At 38.1% G+C, this 20683-nt stretch overlaps 1 protein-coding gene across 2 annotated transcripts; it reads right to left on the reverse strand.

The window, feature by feature from the left end:
* Positions 1–400: 400 nt before the first annotated feature.
* On the reverse strand, positions 401–19988 carry LOC139943766 (uncharacterized). 2 transcript variants are annotated; one of them, XM_071940556.1, is made up of 13 exons: positions 19853–19988; positions 18852–19010; positions 13848–13901; positions 8419–8483; positions 7624–7665; positions 6103–6276; positions 5716–5856; positions 5052–5280; positions 3942–4528; positions 3371–3528; positions 2933–3085; positions 2087–2159; positions 401–1581 (listed from the first exon to the last, which is right to left on the reverse strand). In XM_071940556.1, the coding sequence occupies exons 1-13, from the start codon at positions 19971–19973 to the stop codon at positions 1501–1503; spliced, it is 2037 nt and encodes a 678-aa protein (XP_071796657.1). In that variant the 5' UTR covers positions 19974–19988; the 3' UTR covers positions 401–1500. The 2 variants fall into 2 exon arrangements, with proteins under 2 accessions (XP_071796657.1, XP_071796658.1); XM_071940557.1 differs by lacking the exon at positions 13848–13901.
* Between the last annotated feature and the right edge of the window lie 695 nt (positions 19989–20683).

Genomic DNA, 20683 nt, shown 5'->3' on the forward strand with positions numbered 1-20683 from the left:
ACTTCTTTCTCGAAAACTACGTTACTTCAAAGGAAGCTGTCTCACAATGTTTTGTACTATCAACCTCTCCCCATTACTCGTTACCAAGTAAGGTTTTATGCATTTTACACCAAGTGAGAAGACTGGTCTTTGACAATTACCAATAGTGTCTGGTGTCTTTAAATAGTACTTAATCTTTCATCAGAATGACTTGTAGACATCAGGGGAAGCAACAATTTGATTTAATAAAAGTATCACACCATACATTCATATTTATCTCCACAAGTCAATTCATTATTTATGACCTCACAATTTATAAAGCTTCTTCGGATTCACATCTTATGTACAAAATCATTTACAAATGTTGATATAAAATTCTTTGTGCTTAATTTTTACAAACAAAACTATAAAGAAATATGTCCATGCATAGAATCAAATAAATAGCACTGATATTTGGATAATGGGCGGATATGATTTCACTTTATATTTTTCATCATCAAGTAAAGACCTTATGTATTCATGACATCACGACATCATCTTTTACACCTTGTAACCTTTGTTTAAAAACAAGAGTGACCGTCAACATACCAGGGCCTTTCTAGTAAACAAACAAACAAAACAAAACAAACACACCTAATTTTATCAATCAAAGGCATTTCTTATGACGTGTGACAGAAACTTTTTAATCTGCCGACAAGACACGGAGTCTATGTATTAAAACATATGAAAAATCACAGTCTATAATAAAACTTGCATAAACTCTCTAAGAAAACTTTGCTCTATGCATTTCCTATGAGCTTCTTGTAATCATTTAAGCCAGTTTGTGTGAAAAGGTTGTGGTTTATTTGGCCGGGTAGCGCATTCGTTGCACAAGGCTGTATACTCCCCAGGGAGCTGAGATGGTTTAAGGAATGATTTAAGGCCCAGTGACCAAGGGTAATAATGTTAGAGCGCCATGAGCGTCACTGCGTGACGGACCTGAGCACGATATAAGAAGCCATTACTATTATTATTATTTAAGGTAGAAACATTGTGTATAAGGTCACAAGCCCAAAACAGTCCCATCACTGAGGTCAATGAAGAGCTATCATTGGAGAGTCAAGCGCAGCACTTGCACATTTGCACGTTTCTAGTGTTTGACATAAAAACGATGGCCAATGCAAGGAGTTTATAGACCGTATTGAATAACCCCTTTTTGCTATGAAAAGTCGCCATCTTGTAGGGCAAACCGTATGCGCATCCAAATGCGTACATCATCGAAGCACGCATTCCGCAACATTCCCGGTTTGATTTCTAAGGCACATGCACGTGCACACGCGCACAGACGCCATCTTGTATGTCAGATATTTGAATGGTGGCGTCATATTCAATACGGTCTAAACATCAGATATGGACAACTTTGTTGGTCTGTGTGTGACTTGAATGGCTTTGACTCTGACTTTTGAATTATCCTAAGTCATCTCTACAGACACAGTATTTGTTGTATACCCCTCCCCTCCCCTCCCCCCCCCCCCCATGTTGTTACATATAGATCTGATCCTGGCGTAGCAAGGTCTCTTCCACAGCCAGGGCGGCGCCAGTACTCACTTCATCATGGTCTTTCTGTTGGTCAAATACAAACAAGGAATTCATACTTTAATATATAATTTTGTTATTATATAAAACACAACTAGGACCTATACCAGAATCTGTGTACATACATGTAGGCAAGCTCTTTTCAAAGCCTTATTACAATAATAAAATAGTAATAACATGCATTTATATAGCGCTTAAACAAGAAGTGTACGATATCACACAAAAAAAGACAATTTAAAGTGCAGGATGAAAAGGCAGAAACTGAACAGCTTAGAGTGTTTTTAGAGCAGTTTTAAATGAGTCCGGTGAAGACACAGATGTGGACGGGAATATTGTTCCAGAGAATTGGTGTGGTGAACACTTTGAACATCTCCTGACTGGAGACCCCAAACATTACGGGCGAGACAGCTCAGTTGATAGAGAGCTGGCACATTAATCCGGAGGTCATTGGTTCAATTCCTACTCTTTGTTCCACCCAAAATCTTTTTGATTAATGAGTCATAAAATTCCAACAAATGTTTATATAACTTACCAGTAACTCCAAGACCAGCAAATCACTCAGCCTCTTGACCTCTCTGGGCTGTGCCATCAACAAATCCTCCCGTCTGTCAAATGAATATATAAATAACCATGATTTGCTTCTCTTCACCCAGGTGTACGATTGAAGACTTGTGAGGGCTTACTTTGTTTAATAAGTACTAGACAGGGTAAGTCCACAACCATTCATTTTGATTTTTCAGAGGTATTAGATATCTGAGCTTCTAAAATGATTTCCGTAACTTGAAGTTCTGAATTTTCTTTTAATAAATAAAAACAAATGTCAACATTATCACAAGTTGGATTTTTCTTTTAGAAAACCCAACTTTTTAAAACAGCTGTCAATTTAACCAGATTTTCCTGCGTTTGAGTTATCATTAAACATTCTACCAACCAGTCCTCATTGACAAGAAACAAAACTACATATACCAAGCACAAAAAAACCCTCAATGATTACATCCAACCAAGGGCCAGCAGCCGATTTCACGAAACGCTAGGATTAATCTTATCTCGAGTTAGGACGAGTAGGCCTACCTAGTCTTAAACTTTGGCTTAATCTTAAGGTTTTACATGTTACAGTGCAAGGCTGGGATCGGACTCCTCCTAAATACTACGTTAGGAAGAGTTTGGTGAAATCAACGACTAAACTATTAAACCAGATCTCATGTCAGCCCAAGTCCAGCCACTTTAGCATTTGGTTGAAATTTAAGCCCAACCCTTCTAATTCTGTAAACTGCTGATAAATGAGTCTAATAAGCTTGGACAATTGGTGGCGCTCTTCATCTTTACCATAGACAGATCCCCAAACCTCCCCCCACCCCCCACATTCAATATCTCTTACCTCGTGTGTTCCTGTAGATCATTTCTCTGTTTCTTAAGAAACTGCGTATGGTCTTTCTGTCCGCCTTCGTACATCAGTTGATAATTCTCATCCATCTGACGTACAGAATGGAAAGTGTCTTGAATCAGCTGGCTGTAGGTCGGGGCGTCCATCGTGCACAAAAAAAAGGTTAAGAACTTTAATACAAGTCTGGTCATTAGAGTTCGAAATTAGAGTTGTATTTAAAAATGTATTGGAAAGCTCTGTTTAGTTAGTTGGTGCAAGCTCTCATTACATTGAAAAGTACGTGGGCACAACAACTTGATTAGCACCATACACCATACAGTTACAATTCCTGCAACTGGCACCACGGCCATTTCTTGCTTAGCCAAGAAATTTAGTAAGCAGAATTTTCTGCTAAACAGATTGGCCCAGATTGCAACCATCATAAAAGGATATGGAGGTAGTTTCTTGATCTCGGTTCGTCTGAGGAGGTTGTCGATACCTGTCGTCTGATCCAGGCCCTTCTGTCTCAAGAAGTGAAGGACCAGAGGACTCTGTCCGCTGCTGTTGAACATCACTTTGGAGAATGTAGCGCCCTCACCAACGGGATGAGACTGGGGATGACGGGAGAAAATAAGAATACAAACTTATAAATCGAACCTTCTCGATGTTATAGTTCAGGAGGTGTACAGATCTTTGAGTTTGGAATTGGTCACAACACACTTCATCAGCGATGGTATTTGGTCAATTTGAAAATTCTTGAAAAATGGCTTGATGGCCTGTGTTCCCCTTTACTCTAAAACTAGAACCTTCTAGATGTTATAGTTCAGGAGGTGTTAAGACTCTGTACAAAGCCAGAAATACACAGGTTTGGAGACGATATATGACTATTCCTTTTAGCGGGTGCTTCACCCTTCTTTAAGAAAACTTACAGGCTCCGTCTAGGTAAAATCCACTCATAAGTAAAATAATAACATATTTTAGTATTTCTTTTTTCTGGTACAAACAAATTTGATTTGAAACGAACCTCAACTGCCTTTGCATCATTTCTCTGCCTTATAAAGGACTGCGTCGTTGACTTGGATGCCTGTACCTCCAGCGTATGTCTACTACCGCTATCGCTTGCCCTGAGTCCCTCTCCATTGCTCTTAGAGGTATTGTTTCCGTTCCTTTGATCCTTCCTACCCCTGTTGACATTCTTAGCAGCTTTTGTCTTCCCTGTTTTCAACTGAGCCTTGTCTATGTCAGAATTCTCGAGTGAGTTCTCACGAATCGGCAACAGTCCTCTGGTCTTCATCACCACGCCGGTTTTCCCCGCTCCTGTCGTGGGTTTCCCCACGGTACCTCTACCTGTTCCTCTCAGTGGGAGAGGGGCATGCTGCGCCCTGGCTACCGTCGAGATCGACATGAAATCAGAGTCTTGTGGGATGACTCCCGTGGCCGTCGTGGCCACTGACGTGCCGCTTGATGTCCGTGATTGGAGTTTGGTTTTGGCGTTGACTTGTTGTTGGGACGTTGGAAGCTGTGGCTGAGGGACGGACGAGTCGGTTGTCTTACTTGCGTTGGAGTGATTACTGCTCTCTGGTGTCAGCATGTCAAAGTTGAAGAGACCTCCTTGAAATCCATGACATGAAAATAATTACAATGTTTCTTTTAGATACATTTCAAAAATAATAAAATAAGTTTGTATGGCCAGCAAAATTCCCTGTGATCTGTTTTACCATTAAGATGGCCACCACTTAAAGGCAAGTATACCTTTGGTTTTTGAAACCGTTCGGTTGTTTTCATTCGCTTTTATTCGCCGAAAACCTCAAGCGGTTTTGTCCACGCAGGAAGAATAATCCATAACTGAAATACACAATCTGAGAAACGTTTTTATTGCAGAAACATTTTGGGAGACAACTTAGTTCTGAAAAGAACTGTCCTGCTTATTAACTACTGCCTTGGCGGAAGGTAGAAAATTGGCCGGGACTACTATTTTAGCTTAGTGGATTGAAGGGACTTCTCATTATTAACTTCACTGCAGCGGAGTAAGTTCTTAATTGGTCCCAACATTTCAAATAACCCGCTCTAATCTTCGTCAGGCGACTGAAGATCTGAGACATGTTGGTCTACTAATAGGGATTTGTAAATTTACCTTTCTTGTTATCCGTCTTCATGAACTGCTCTCGCTTCATGTTCTGCGGCTCCAGCCCCGAGTAATTCCACTTCAGCCACGTCCTTGGCCTCGGTCTGGTCCCGTCCACCCACTGAGAGGTCAGAGTGCAAAGGTCACTCCTAAAGTTATTGTCAAATTGCCGCCACGAGTTGGGGAACGCAGCGCAGAAGGCGCTGTAGATTGACTGAGCTAGGAGGTCGCTGTAATCCTGTAAGCATAAATGTGGTGTCGACATTTTGAAATTCTGACAAACAGTTATACCCCATCACACCGAACTCGTTCTCAGTACATTCTGAAAAATGTAGCCGAACGGGCTAAAACAGCGTGCAACCGGAGTGGATGCAGCAACTATTTATGGTCAGTTTACCAAATTTAGGGACAGGCTCAGACGGGTTTGATCAGAATGGTGCTCCAGAACTTTGAGCCTACTCAACATTCTTGGCCGATGACTATCCCGTCCTGCATTTAGACGAAGTGGCAACGTACTTAAAACAAGAAGGACGTCTGCAAACGGAATTAAACTGTCGTACTTGAATTGTACTAGGGACGTGCAAAACGTTGTGGGTCGGCTGCAGAGCTGCAACTCATGCCAAATTTGGGGACAGGATTTGGAGGAAACTGATGAGGGTAGTCAGGAACTGACCTGGAAGAACACATCCCTGAACTTAGGGTTCCTTGCAAACAGCAGCAGCTTGACGTAGTTATGAGCAACTCGGTTGAATATCCTCTCTTGGGTTCTCTTGCTGGGATGGTATCGCTGCAGGAAGAACCACCAGAAGGTATCCTGGGCAACAACAACACAAGAAAAAGAGTACAAGATTACAATGTGGAATTCACTACCTGAAAGCTGCAGAAAATTTGTGGGCGAAATTTGATGTGATTTTAGAACTTAGGATGGGTTCAATGCGTCCTACATCTTTGGATACGGAACTGAAACCGTCCTATAAGTCCTAAGATTAATTCTAAGTTAGGAAGAGTTTGGTAAAATCGACGGCAAGGCCTTCAAATCTACTCAAGAAATGAAACTTACGACAAGAACAGCCTCGGACATCTTTGAGAAGAAGAGTCTCTTGAATTCCTGTCTGTACTGCGGCTTATTCTGAAGGCCCGTCAGGGCGTCTGTCACCCTCTTTATGATGGTCATTGTCTCTAGGTCTGGCAAGGAGGTGAGCTGATGGGGGTCATAACCAGCGTACTGATGAAGCTACATCCATGTAATCAGAAAAGAAGAAAAAAATGTTTATAAAACAGGCCCGATACTTTACGGAGGTAATGAAGGCAATTGACTCGATGCCCCCTGGACATTGCTTCGGTGCCCTTAAAATGCTCCAGTAGAAATTTACAAATTCCTCAAAGGGTGCCCTTTACCAAGGAGAAAACACCTTGGTGCCCTTGCCCTTTCAAAAAAGAAGCATACAGGCCTGAAATAATACTTGAATAAGTTTGGTGCAGTGTTGGTTTTGGTACTGTATGAAAATGGTTGATGTAACAATGCAAATCCATGGTGAACGCACTTAATTTTCTAGCTAACCTGTGAAATACACTCTGCAATATGGGGTGAACCAAATGGTTTTATCTTCATTTTCTTATGAATTTGATCTTATTTTTTATTTAAAAAAAATATATATAAAAAGAGAAATCACATCATCCACGTAGTAAGACCATTGTATCATAATAATTATTATTATAAGAACACAGCAAATGCATGGATATAAATCAGCTTTTTCACTCGAACATGTAGCTCTCTGTGAGCATAAAACATTTATTGAACAAGCTAAATCATTCATCGCATTATCTAAGTTACGATTCCTCAGTGTCGTTGAGAAACAGGTGGCAGCCACCTCAAAAGGCTCCTGCAATTCATTACATCTTGTCAGAAACGGAAACCTTCATGTACATCTGTTAATTACAGTGTGCAACTGCCAGTATTTAATTATAGTTGGCGCCATGTTTTTTCACTATATTTTCAAAGACAATGTAATCTACATGTATGACCAAGTTTTTAATTAAAATTGTGTCTAAAATTAAAGGAATCGATGTATATTTGGTTTATTTGGTTTGAGATAACACCATGTGTATATCTACTTGCCGGATAGATGTTGCTCTTTAGAGAACTGTCTTGCTTTATATTCACTATTTATATCATGTTTTTATAAACACATCAACTTAAAGTCCTTTTAATTGAAAAATGAATGAATGTAATAGGCTTTTAGAATTTACATTCAATGAAGTTAAATTACATGTAAATTGAAATGACTAAATCGAGGAGAAATCTTCAACACTTGTCTAAGGTCTTCTCGGAAACTGTCTAGGGCTGTCTCAGAAAGTGCCCAACATTGTCTCAGAACCGATCAGGTCTAAATAATTGCCAACTAAAAAGTTCCCGATGGTCTTAGCTCAGGCACGTTGTGATCCTGAAAAGTCAGTCGCAGACCGTTTTTTTGTTGACGCAAGGTCGACCTGAGGCCGGCTTTAGACAGTCTCAGAAACCATTAAGGTTAATTTAAATCAACCACTGCCCAACTCAAATTTGACCATAATATCATCTTACCTCAACAAGTTTAGGCTTAGTGTCACCTTTATCCTTTGTAATCTAAAAAATATACAACAATTATTAATAAAACTTAACAATTTAATATCAATCCATGGAGATTCAGGAATGAACTACAAATGTAGCGGCCCAAACTATTGTGACATCTTTGGCTGTGACATCTTTGGATATTAATTGACAAATTCAAATACAAACTTTATATTTGACCTTAATAGAGTTCCAGTTCAACTATTAATGTGACAGAATTCAATACTCAAGCCAATAAAAAATGACAAGCAGAAACTAAGTTTATAGTATGCATCGTCAAACAGACGAGTCTCAAAGCAACTGGAGAAAAGTACAGTTATTAATAAAGGCACTGGACAACTTTGTTAACTGTCAAAGACTAGTATTCTCACTTTCTGTATCCCAACAAATGTATAAAAAATAACAAACCTGTGAAAATTTGGACTCAGTTGTTCATCGAAGTAGCAAGAGAATATTGAAAGAATAAAACATTCTCATCGCACACATTTGTGTGCTTTCAGATGCCTAAGTAAGACTTCACACTTCGGCTGAAGTCTTTTAATACTTTAGCGAGAAATTGCCTCTTTCTCAACAACTCCGTCCCTTCGTCAGAGGGAGCCGTTTCTCAAAATGTTTTATCCCTACCAACAGCTCTCCATTGCACATTATCAAGTAAGTTTTCATGCTAACAATAATTTTTGAGTAATTACCAATAGTGTCCAGTGCCTTTAAACCAAAATTAAAATGACTTAAAAGAAACAGGTGTTCTGTCAAAATTGTTTCTCCCACCTTTCTACTTGACTCGTTGATTTTAGAGAGGTGTTTCAGCTTAGGTGTGACGACCTTTACCAGCGCTACACGCATACCGGGAAAGAGAAAATATAGATAATTAGAACACTCGCAAGTTTGTGATATGACGTTGGCCTAGATAAATATATCTGTGATATCAGCTGTGATGGTTCACCCAAATGTTTTATTCTCTGAGAGTGAAGGTTTAATTTGGTGGTCAAAGATTCTCAAATTTCAATTTAGGTCAATAGTCTATTTTCTTCATCTTGAAAAATAATGAACAAATAATCATGATCCTCTGTTTCAGTTAGGAAAACAAGTGTTTAAATCATATCGGGATCAAGAATAAAATTTGTTGGGACGGTTCTGTGAGTAAATGCATTTAAATCAACTGCTAATTTTGATCAAATCACAATCGTACGATTCTCAGATCAACAACTTTAATTTAGATTTTAAATTAGATGTGGGCTGTCTGAGTCAGTTTACTTTGTCAAGACACACAAATAATTTCAGTCCATAACACAACTTACGCATAAAAAAACAAGTATTCATTGCCCCCTTTCAATTTGACTAATTTACATTTTGATCAGATCAGGCCTGATACTTCACGGAGGCAACAAAGGCGACTGCCTCCGTGTCCCCTAGTCATTGCCTTGGTGCCCTTGAAATGCTCCAGTAGAAATTTACAACTTCACCATAGGGTGCCCTTTACCAAGGAGAAAATGCCTTGGTGCCCTTGCCCTTTCAGAAACGAAGCATACAGCCCTGCCAGATGTTTGAACCCAACACCACAAACCAAATGAATAATTTCACTTCTAACCCCACTCCACAACCCCCTCCTGTAAACTCTCCTTTCAAAACAATTAATAACAACAGATAACAACAAGTATAACTTTACTTCATCCGCCTGATTTCCCTGCACAAATAAAAACCCGCTCATTACAGCACAGCTCAGGTATCATTTACTCCAACTTCCCATCTTTAAAAATAAAAAGTGTCCAGTACATCTTCTTGATGCGGCATCAAAAATTCATAGCCTTAAACCGCTTGAGTATCCGTAGTGATCACTTTCTACAAACACAGGAGGCAGTAGTAGTCTCCAGTTTCAACCCTTGCTCGAGGGTGAAAATAGTCTCGCGTGTCGACCCTGCCGGGGCATATCTCCAAGACTAACTAATATTTTTTTGATGAGATCTTCAGTTACTTTGGGACAATTGCTGGATAACCTTTCAATAAGTCTTGGGGTTTTTTTTGTCACAAATAACTGAAACTAGAGATGGGGTAACAATTACTCCTGCGATATCAGCTCTCTCCTGAAAAAATAAAATTAGTTACACGACACGATTTCGGACCTGAAAATAGACCAGCTAACGTTACATAATTAGAACATTCTCATGAAAACAAAAGGGTCGGTTTACCGGCCTATTTTTCAGCAAGCCCATTTAAGCACACAAATCTTGCTAAACAGAAATGGGTCACTAACCAATACACCATGTAGATGACACTGCTTATTGATGGTTCCCCACAAATTTTGCTTAGTGGCGTAAACTTAAAACTATGTCCAGACATCGGTTTTCAAATGCCAAATTTTTAAAAAATGACCTTACAAACTAAACTTTGAACATTAATACTATACATAGTAAGGTTTGCAGCTAACACCATGTAATGACACTCTCTAAATGAGTTGGGGGTGGTTCAACAGTTCTTTTCAGAACCACCCCAAGTCATTTATTGTCATTAGGCCTACATGGTGTTACCACAAACCTTACTTTATCATTTTTCCATCATGCAAAGTTTCAAATCCTAATCTATATTTTAGTTTTTAATAGTCTTTAAAATTGCTTGACCAGCAAAAACAATAATTGGAGGGTCATGCTGATTATGGGAACAATGCAACCAGGCAATAAAAATTACTCTTTACGATGTCAATTATAACCCAAACTCATTTCTGCGTTAAAGCCATTTTTTTATGACAGGTAGGCCTAATCTTGATAAATTATGCTATTTGTGGATGGTTCCCCACAAATTTTGCTTAGTGTTAAACTTAAAATTATGTCCTGACATCGGTTTTCGATTGGCAATTAAAACAAATGACCTCGCAAACAAATTTTTGAACATTGATATTTAACATAGTAAGGTTTGCGGTAACGCCATGTAATGACACTCTCTAAATGAGTTGGGGTGGTTCAACAGTTCTTTTCAGAACCACCCCAATTCATTTATTGTCATTAGGCCTACATGGTGTAACCACAAACCTTACTTTATCAATTTTCCGCCATGCAAAGTTTCAAATCCTAATCCACATTTTAGTTTTTAATAGTCTTTGAAATTGCTTGACCAGCAAAAACAATAATTGGGGGATTATGCTAATTATGGGAATACTAAAACCGGGTAATTGAAATGACTTTTTACAATTTCACTTACAACCCAAACTCATCTCCCAGTTGAAGCCATTTTTTTATGACAGATAGGCCTAATGTTTATAAATTATGTTACCGGTACATGTAGTAAAATAAAAGCATGCTGGGTACAGTTAGTAGATTTGTCATAAAAGATGAGTAGACTTTGCTTCCAAATAACATGCATTTCATACACTTCATTTTGTGAGTAAGTTACAGCCATTGGACACTTTCGTTACAGAAAACAAAACAAAAGTTCACAGATTTACAAATAACTTACAGGGCTTACAGAAGGTAATGGTGAAAGACTTCTCTTGAAATATTATTCCATGAAATGCTTTACTTTTTGAGAAAACATTAAAACAACATCAATTCTCGATATCGAGAATTACGGATTTATTTTAAACACATGTCATGACACGGCGAAACGTGCAGAAACAGGGGTAGGTTTTCCCGTTATTTACTCCCGACTCCGATGATCGATTGAGCCTAAATTTTCACAGGTTTGTTATTTTATATAGAAGTTGTAATACACGACGTGTGGGCCTTGGACAATACTGTTTACCGAAAGGGTCCAATGGCTTTAATACAGATCTCAATGACAATAAATGTAACTCACAGGCCTGGGGTCGATTTCACAAAGAGTTAGGACAAGTCCTAACTTAGGACTAGTCCTAAGAGATAACAAAAACATATGTACAGTCCTAAGTCAGGAAGAGTAGCTCGTCCTAACTCGAGATAAGACTAGTCTTAACTCTCTGTGAAACCAACCCCTGGTATTTCATCTTTGAAAGGGCAGGGCCATTATCATTTTGAACAGAGGGCACTTCCATTGAAAACAATCTATAAGTCTATAGGAAATGTGTTGAAGGGGCACCAAGGCCAAGACATGGGGCAATGGAGACCATGGCCTTCGAGTTCTTCGTAAAGTTCCAGGCCGAGTCTCTCACATCTAGAAGGTTGATATTAAAGGCAGTGGACACTATTGGTAATTACTCAAAATAATTATTAGCATAAAACCTTACTTGGTAACGAGTGATGGGGAGAGGTTGGTGGAATAAAACATTGTGAGAAACAGCTCCCTCTAAAGTGCCATAGTTTTCGAGAAAGAAGTAATTTTCCACAAATTTGATTTTGAGACCTCAAGTTTAGAATTTGAGGTCTCGAAATCAAGCATCTGAAAGCCACAACTTCGTGTGACATGGTGTTTTTTTCTTTCATAGTTATCTCGCAACTCCGCAGACCAATCAAGCTTAAATTTTCACAGGTTTGTTATTTTATGCATATGTTGAGATATAGCAAGTGAGAAGACTGGTCTTTGACAATTACCAATAGTGTCCAGTGTCTTTAATATTTATTATTACAACATTTGTTGAATTGTCAGACAGTAGGAGGGTTTCAATGACGTTCAAGTTATTAATACACTGGTCAAAGTTAAACTACAAATTAAAAATTGTAATTACAGTGTTTTTTAACAAAAAAAATTAATGGAGTGACTTACATGCAAACAACAATGATTAGAAAGTTTATGAATCATTGTCAAGTTTCAACAACAAAAAACCTTGTTATGAAGGCCAAATTGGCATTTCATGGCTCTTAATCGTCAGCTAAATTTATGGTTAGATAAACATGTTTTGGTAATATTAATTCTTTGAGAAGTTAATTTTTAATAATTAGCATATTTAACATACAATATTAGAAGCATGCATATTGCTCAGCCAGCTTGCAGAAAAGTTAGCTCTGTTTAAAGTGGATTGATTGATTGAATTTAAATTAAAAAAACACATGCAAGTCAACAGTTAAAAATTAATCCATTCTGAAATGTAGAAGTTAAAATTATTAGCATCATTTAATCACATGGCATGCTTTAAGTTGAAAGATGGGTGTACAGCACTGGTTAAGTAGAAAGAGATCATCAAGTGTCCTTCGGATGGGACAAAAAGCCGTCGGTCCCATGTGTTGTGTAACGCATATAAAAGAACCCAGTGCACTTATCGAAAAGAGAAGGGGTTCGCCCTGGTGTTCCTGGCTGTGGCTGCTGTATGCGCCGTAGCACCTTCTAAACCCTTATAAGGTGCTAAAGAATTGGGTCTCAGAATTCATCACTGCAATAACCTCTCTTTCTGAAAGTTTGTATATACTCAGCGCCTTGAGTACCTTGTTTGGTAGATACGCGCGCTATATAAGACTTTGATATTATTATTATTATTAAGTGTTTTCCTTGTATTCAGTTTGAAAGTGTCCCTGTTTTTATTTTGAATGTTTTTAAACCACAAGGTAAACTGACTGTGACAATTGTAAAAAATTTGGGGTTGAACTAAGACAAATATAAACCAACAACCTATGGTGTAATGTGCTGGCCCTCTACCAACTGAGTATTTAGCCGTCTGTTGGCAGTTTTCCAATTTTATAAAATAGGCCTATAGATTTGTTCAGGGGGTGCCAGTCAGGAGCGATATGCATGTTAGCGTTCGTGTGGTGAGGGGTCATGGACAAGTTTACCGACCTTGGAAGTGGCAGCTGGGGGATCACCTTCAGGGGATGCGATGTCTTTGTATCAAATATCAAGTTATAATACACTTCCCTCCTTCCTACAATCCCCCTGAGTTATTTCCATCTGGGATATTTTCTATTTGTAGCCCCTTGCCAAGAGTGGCTTTTAATTGTTTGGGTGAACTTTCACTTCAAAAAAAAACAGAATGAAGTTTTTATCTAAGTCCAAAACAATTAGGTGTTGAGTTTCCTGCAGAGTGGAGTATTTTGTAGGATATGGGAACCAGAGAAACCCATGCTGGGCTAGAGTTTGAATCTGAAATGTTTTCTTACTGGTAATATGCAAACAGGCCGAGGAGGGGGGAAATGAAAGTTCATAAAACATTTCAAGTAAATGACCTGTGAGCATTTAAATAGACCAGGATTCCCACCAAAAATTTGGCTAAAAACAAAACCAATGCTGTACCTCATTTTTAATTCAATTATACACAAGATTAAGAAGCATTTTGTTTATTTTTAGTCTGAAAGAAATCTTACTGGATTTAGCAGCATAGACCCCAGCGAACTGATTGAGTTCCTTGACATCGGAAGCTGTTTAGGGAAATAAAATATCCACCGATGTTTGCAGGGGAAAAAAATGTTATTCATCAGCCCCAAATCAGACGGGCGAGAGGGATTTTGTTGTTAGTAAGTTATGAACAATGGATGGAATGATCATTACATCAGTGCAAGATTTTTGTTTACCGAGTATGAATTTGGGTGGACTGATTGCCTTTGTGCCCTTTGAAATATTCCAGTAGAATGTTAACATTTCTTTTTCAAAACAAAACAAAATGGCTTGCCCTTCCTTACTGGAATGCAGTCACTTTATCAGGCTCAATTTCATAAACTCTGTAAGCACAACAACTTTGAGTGGTTTATTTTGGTTTTTACCCATGTACACTATGTGTGTTAGCACTGTATACTCAGTACTTACACGAGTTCTGTGAAGAAAAAAAAATCAAAGGCACATTACTCGGGTGGGATTCAAACCCATGACCTTTGTAATTCTAGAGCAGTGTCATACCAACTTACACCTTTAAAACTTTGAGTGGCTGTTAACCTTGTTTGGGGCTAACTTGCATAACAAATAAAATATTGCTTAGCAGAAACATGTTACCAGCCGACATCCTGGTATCCCACTAATTTGTTGCTTAGCAAAGAAACGTGCTAAGCAGCAGTATCTGCTAAACCGCTTTGAACATGAATTTGGGCCCTGGCAGACCTTATACAATATTCTTGCACTGTTGTGATGATTTATTTGGTTAGTCATGGTTTAAATAATGATCAGTCACACCAGAAAGCCACTGCAAGAACCACACTGCAACCAAAAGCTGTTTTGATTAGTTAGACGACATAACCTAATGAAAAATAAACCAATGAAAATGTCTTTCACGAGATGAATAGGTTATCGGACATGTCACTGACAGCACCACCTTAAAGGCAGTGGACACTATTGGTAATTACTCAAAATAATTGTGAGCATAAAAACTTCCTCCGTAACAAGCAATGGAGAGCTGTTGATAGTATAAAACATTGCGAGACGGCTCCCTCTGAAGTGACGTAGTTTTCGAGAAAGAAGAAAATTTCCACGAATTTGATTTTGAGACCTCAGAATTGAGTTTGACTCGAAATCAAGCATCTGAAACACACAAGTTTGTAAGACAAGAGTGTTTTTCTTTCATTATTATCTCGCAACTTCGACGACCAATTGCGCCCAAATTTTATGTTGAGATACACCAAGTGAGAAGACTGGTCTTGGACAATTACCAATAGTGTCCAGTGTCTTTAAGTTAACAGGTGTTCCAAAAGAAGTAATCCAATCATATACATGTATTCAGTCAGCAGGGAATAACTTTTTATTTTGGACGTGGAAAGTTGCAGCAGTCAAAACTTACTGATTCCTGACAGCTTGGAAAGTAAATTATCTTTGCATTTAAACATTTTCTGTGATTAGTTGGTTTGAAACCTCAAACAGCTCACTGAAAAAAGGCAATGATCTTTGAGACTCTGAATCCATTTGTAAAAAATTCCTATCTTCAATTGATGAATGATAGGCCTAAGTTTTGGTATTTTTATTAATGGAAAAACATAAATGCCTTGGCGCCATTGAAAAGCTCCTACAGAAATTCACAATTTTCTCTTTGATGTACCTTTTACATTTTTTATTATTATCTTGTTAATTTGTCTTGTGGGATTTTCCCAACAATTTGAACCACAGGTTATCATTTCTCAAAAGTTAAACCTTACAATTTTTTCTTATTTTAATGTTAAACTGTCAATATTTCAATCTTAACCCTAAAGTTTTTCTTCATTTCCTTGGAATTCAAGAATAAAATCTTACAAAAGTTACAAGGGTCATTAGAGACACTTTTCTCCAGTTTAAAATAGTAGAGTGTACAATAAATATACCACTCGAGGTAGGAAATGAAAATATACAGTACAATAAAGATTAAAAAACAGAAGAAGTACAGTAAAAGCTCTACCCAAGATTCGATGAAACCACAGAATGATGATGAAAATAACTTTTCCAAGAAATGCTGAATGAAACCCCCCTGCAATATTGCCCAATCACTACATTACTATAGTTTCAGCTAATTGGTTCATTAGAACAAGTCACGGAGGTCAACATCGACACAAACATGCTTGGCGTAAAGAAGGAAGTCTTAACATAGGAGACTATATAACACAGCAATACATTTGGTACATCGCATGCTTTACTGTAGTCTTGATCAGCGACATTAACTTTTTAAACGTAGTTGCCAATAGTTTTCCCCGGTGTTCCTGGCTTGATTAAGCGCCTAATAATGTTGTATATTATTAATATTATCGCAACTCGAATGACTGGACAACAGATCTGTATCACACAAAAACATTGTTCTGTTTTGATCCTGATCTCCGAGCCAGCCTCTGCACCAGTCAATGTACAGTACTACAACAACAAAAATGTCTCCAATCAAGACTAGCTAGACTACAGCCCATGCATCCATTCACAGAAATCAAATTATCAAGAAAAGAGGACAGAACAAATGAACGATCAACAACACACGACATTGTCACAGATACAACTTGGGAATTCGTCTTGGTGCAAGATTGGGCAATAGTTATGAATTTTGGCTCTAACATTCTTGTGGGGACTGCACAAAGCCAATGATCCAACTTCCCACTCCAGCTCACGGCTGTTACGTTACTACAACATAGAGTTATATAAGAGCTAGAGGGCGCACAGGCCTACATACGTGACCAGTATGCGCGCAGGCGGCCATTTTTCTAAGTTGACAAAACAGGCATCGCGCAGCGTGTGTTTGTGCGGCCGTTTCGTAAGTTGACAAAACAAGTAAGCATTCAACAAACACAAACTCAAACGTGTAGTTCATATTTAACGTGCGTACAGAATGGCGCGCGTGTCTCCTTGCGGTCCCGTCGCATTTGTGCAAGAAGCATCACCAGTGCGCCCTCTAGTTCTTATATATAACTCTATGTATATAACTCTATGTACTACAACCACTTCACTTATCAAACATATTGTAAATATGTGAAGCCTTTCTCTACGGTCAAAATGTAGTGTTTTATAACACTATTGACTAAAACATTCTTGCACCTAGACAAACATATAGTAGCTAAAATCTATGGGATTGGGCACCTAACTTTATCTTACAAGCATGCATAGGGCAATGATAAACTTTGGGGCAGTAAATGCATACAATAGAAGGCTTTGATGCTCACTCTTATCTGAATAAAGTTCTTGGCACTTCCATTCTAAGAATTGACTTTGTTTCTCACATCCAAACCACTGTAACTGTATTGAGGCTGGAAGGGAATTTAATCTGACTCATAAAGCTATATAAATAATGGGTGCATTCGTTTAGCTTCCCTGGGTTGACCACGGTCTGCCCCCGGTGCCTTCGAATAGCTTTGACGTCATTCCAGGGGCTCACCTGGGTCAGCCCCAGTGCCCTGCTTGTGGAGTGGGTCACTTGGGGGGCTGGCCCCTGGTACATGACGCCACTACGAGAGCGATGAGTGATCGTTCGATTAGCTCTTGTCAGGGGCTCACCCGAGTGAGCACCGCGGGGTAGACCCAGGAAAGCTGACCTGACTCCATCTTTAGAAAGTGAGTGCACTATCACTTTAAATTGGATGCATACTGCCCCTTTAAGTTCAAGGAAAGTGAGCTAAAGCAAATCACAGCATAGACAATCAAGCCTTGTTACCAGAAAGTATGCAAAATCAATGCACACACATCACAAAAAAAGCTAGCAAGCGGAGGTTGCAGAGAAGGAGTTTGCCAAACTTACGAGAAACTGCAAGAAATGAAGCAAGCAATAAAAGCATTACAGAACGTCATCCACACAGCACAAGGAGAACACAAAAAAGGCAAATGGCCTTGCATTTTAAAAGAGCAATTTCCAAGTCTGGCAAATTATTAAGTAAAGCAAAACTACTGAAACCCTATAATAAAAAAAAATTAAATTTAAAAAAAAATTACTCAGAAAGACGAGTATAGCTATTAAAATAATAATTGAGCTCATTAAAATAAAATTACATAGGGAGCCTATTGCACAAGTCCCATTTAATAATAAGTTTAAGTCCGTAAAACCTTCTATATGAATATTCATATTATGCAAATATCACAGCTGCTCCTGCATTATATGATTGTCTTTTTTCTTTTCTTTTTCTGGTTTGGTCTTCAATATCAAATATAAAAACTTTTACAATACAAAATCAGTACTTTAATTAATAATTTAATTTAATTGATAGTTGAATGGCTTTCTTTGGGTCAGAGACCTTTTTCCTTATTAAATCCAAAATAGGTTTCTGTTTTTCATGATGAAAAGAGAAAGTCCTATCCCATACTTGTTCTTATTTATGCTAAGAAGATAGATTGCTGTTGACAGTTTACTTTCTGACCTTGAATGCATACATCAAAGCAGAAATTACTCTGAATAGGCTAACAATCCTTTAAAGGGAAGGTACTAGTTTGGTAATTACTCATAACAATTATTAACTTAAAAACTGACTTGGTAATGAGCATTGGAGAGCTGTTGATAGTATAAAACATTGTGGGAAACGACTCCCTCTGAAGTAACATAGTTTTTGAGAAAGAGGTCATTTCTCACTAAAATAATAAAATACTTCTAGCTAGAAGTCTTTTATTCTTATCTGAAAGCACACAAATTTGTCTAACAAGGGTGTTTTTGTTTCATCATTTTCTCGCAATTTCGATGACCAATTGAGCCCAAATTTTCACAGGCTTGGGTATTTGATGGTTATGATGGGATACACCAAGTGAGAAGACTGGTCTTTGACAATTACCAAACGTGTACCTTCCCTTTAACTTGATGATCCACCCTACTGTAGTTGGCCCTATCCAAAAAACAATTGACACAGGCTTAACTTGAGTGTACTCTAGTCTAGTAGTAGTTAGGCCAGGCCCAACTTCATTTGGGACAGGTACTCAATATTTTATAAAGATACAAAGATTCAAAGCCATTGATTTACCTTTTTGCGGACCCTTCTGAAATCGAGGGGACAGGAGAAGAACATCTTCAGGGACGTTCGTTGCTTTGCTCTCAATCACCAGCTCCGAGAAATCCTGAAGCTCTCTGTCTAAAGTGGCTATTCTTTCATTCACACGTTCTATACTGCCAACAAGAAAAGCTGTATCCCCCGAACTGTTAAGGTTTCAACGCACTCATTACTTCACATGGAAAAGCTGAATTGCATTTAATGTTAAAAATAGTCAATTTGTTTTGAGTGCTCTAAAATTAAAAAGGGAACATGACTCTACCAGAACGGTGTATTGAGAGAGTTATGACTTGCTTGGAGGTCTTGTATGGAGTTTGCACAGTAGCATATAGATCCCAGATACCTGTGCTTTTTTTTAATACACAAACTGGCTAAATCTATTTGAAAGTGGTGGAAACTAACTCTCTTATGGCTCTGGACTCTACCACAACTTCACAAGACAGATTTGAATGAATCAGCACACAGCAAGTTTGTTTTAAAAGTAGTTTGTTTTCAACAATTATTGATGGGCTGATTGGGCTCCAGATCCAATCAACAAACATCCATCACTCACTTTAAAATAAATCCAGTAATGTTACCTTTATCAATCATTCATGACCATACTTTTTTTAAATGAAAAAAAAAAAAAAAAATGGAAAGTGACTAGGGCCCAACTAAGAGTGTAAGACTATTTTAATTTAAATAGGCCTGGGCCTATCTATTTGTTGTTAATGTAGGGCATGCCTTTTTCAGCAGGTTATAACCTATATTGGCAAGACATAGTGTTGGTCACATAGCGTGTTTGCGCATTAGACTAGTTTACAGTCAATCAATTGATCAAACAAGCTTCGAGCAATTTTTATCACGAAATAGATTAAGTACACTCGTACAGTTGCAATATCGGTCGCACGGGAGCGACTTCAATCTGCGTCTGTAATGCAAGGTTTTGCTGAATCAATTCTACTTGAAATAAAGTTCATATTGATGAAGGATACGTGCATTTTTCCTCTGCTCTCCGATCAGTTTTTCTCTTGCCTTATCAAGTTCTTCTTTCGTGTCTAAAATATCTTCTCTGTACAAATTCATAGGCGAGTTTGTCCTGTTTATATCCGCCATCTTGGATCACCAAGATCACCGTTTTCACTCTCGTAGCCAGGTTGGTGTGTTTACTTTGTTCGATCCCACGTTGATAATTTGAGATTGAATGTGAGAACGAAGTTGTTGTTTTGTTTTTGAGGTAAACTATTGCCGGCAAAATGAACAAAAATCTGAAAAAATATATAATGAAACAAATTTCCAAATCTTAGGGTTTACGTACATACCGGTGCTGCACACGACAATTCTGACTTACTTATCGATATATATTATAATTACTATCTTGATGTAGGCCCCCTACACGATAAATTATTTACATGGTAAATTATCAGGACCGTACACATAATTTATTGTGTACGTACGCGATAACCATCGTATACGTACATAAACAATAAATACTAAATAATAACAATAATGATAATAATAATGATAATAATAATAATGCATTTATAATGCGCCATCTATCTAGTGTACAATACCCTATTCCGAGGCCCAGAGCAGAAAACAAAACATAAAATACAACACACAAAAAATAGAATACTTAAAAATAAAATAAAAAATGTTGTTTAGTCGATTGCCTACTACAATTAAGGAGAAAATAATATCATATCATGATACAAGTGATAATGTGAGCCCTAAATTCCCTGGCCCTTAAGCGGGTCCGGCCCCATGCTGTAAAGGATTCACACTTGCATGCTCACTCTTTGACAGATTTGCCCCCTAAAACTTGT

The sequence above is a fragment of the Asterias amurensis genome, chromosome 11 (assembly GCF_032118995.1).
Source record: "Asterias amurensis chromosome 11, ASM3211899v1".
Lineage (NCBI taxonomy): Eukaryota > Metazoa > Echinodermata > Asteroidea > Forcipulatida > Asteriidae > Asterias > Asterias amurensis.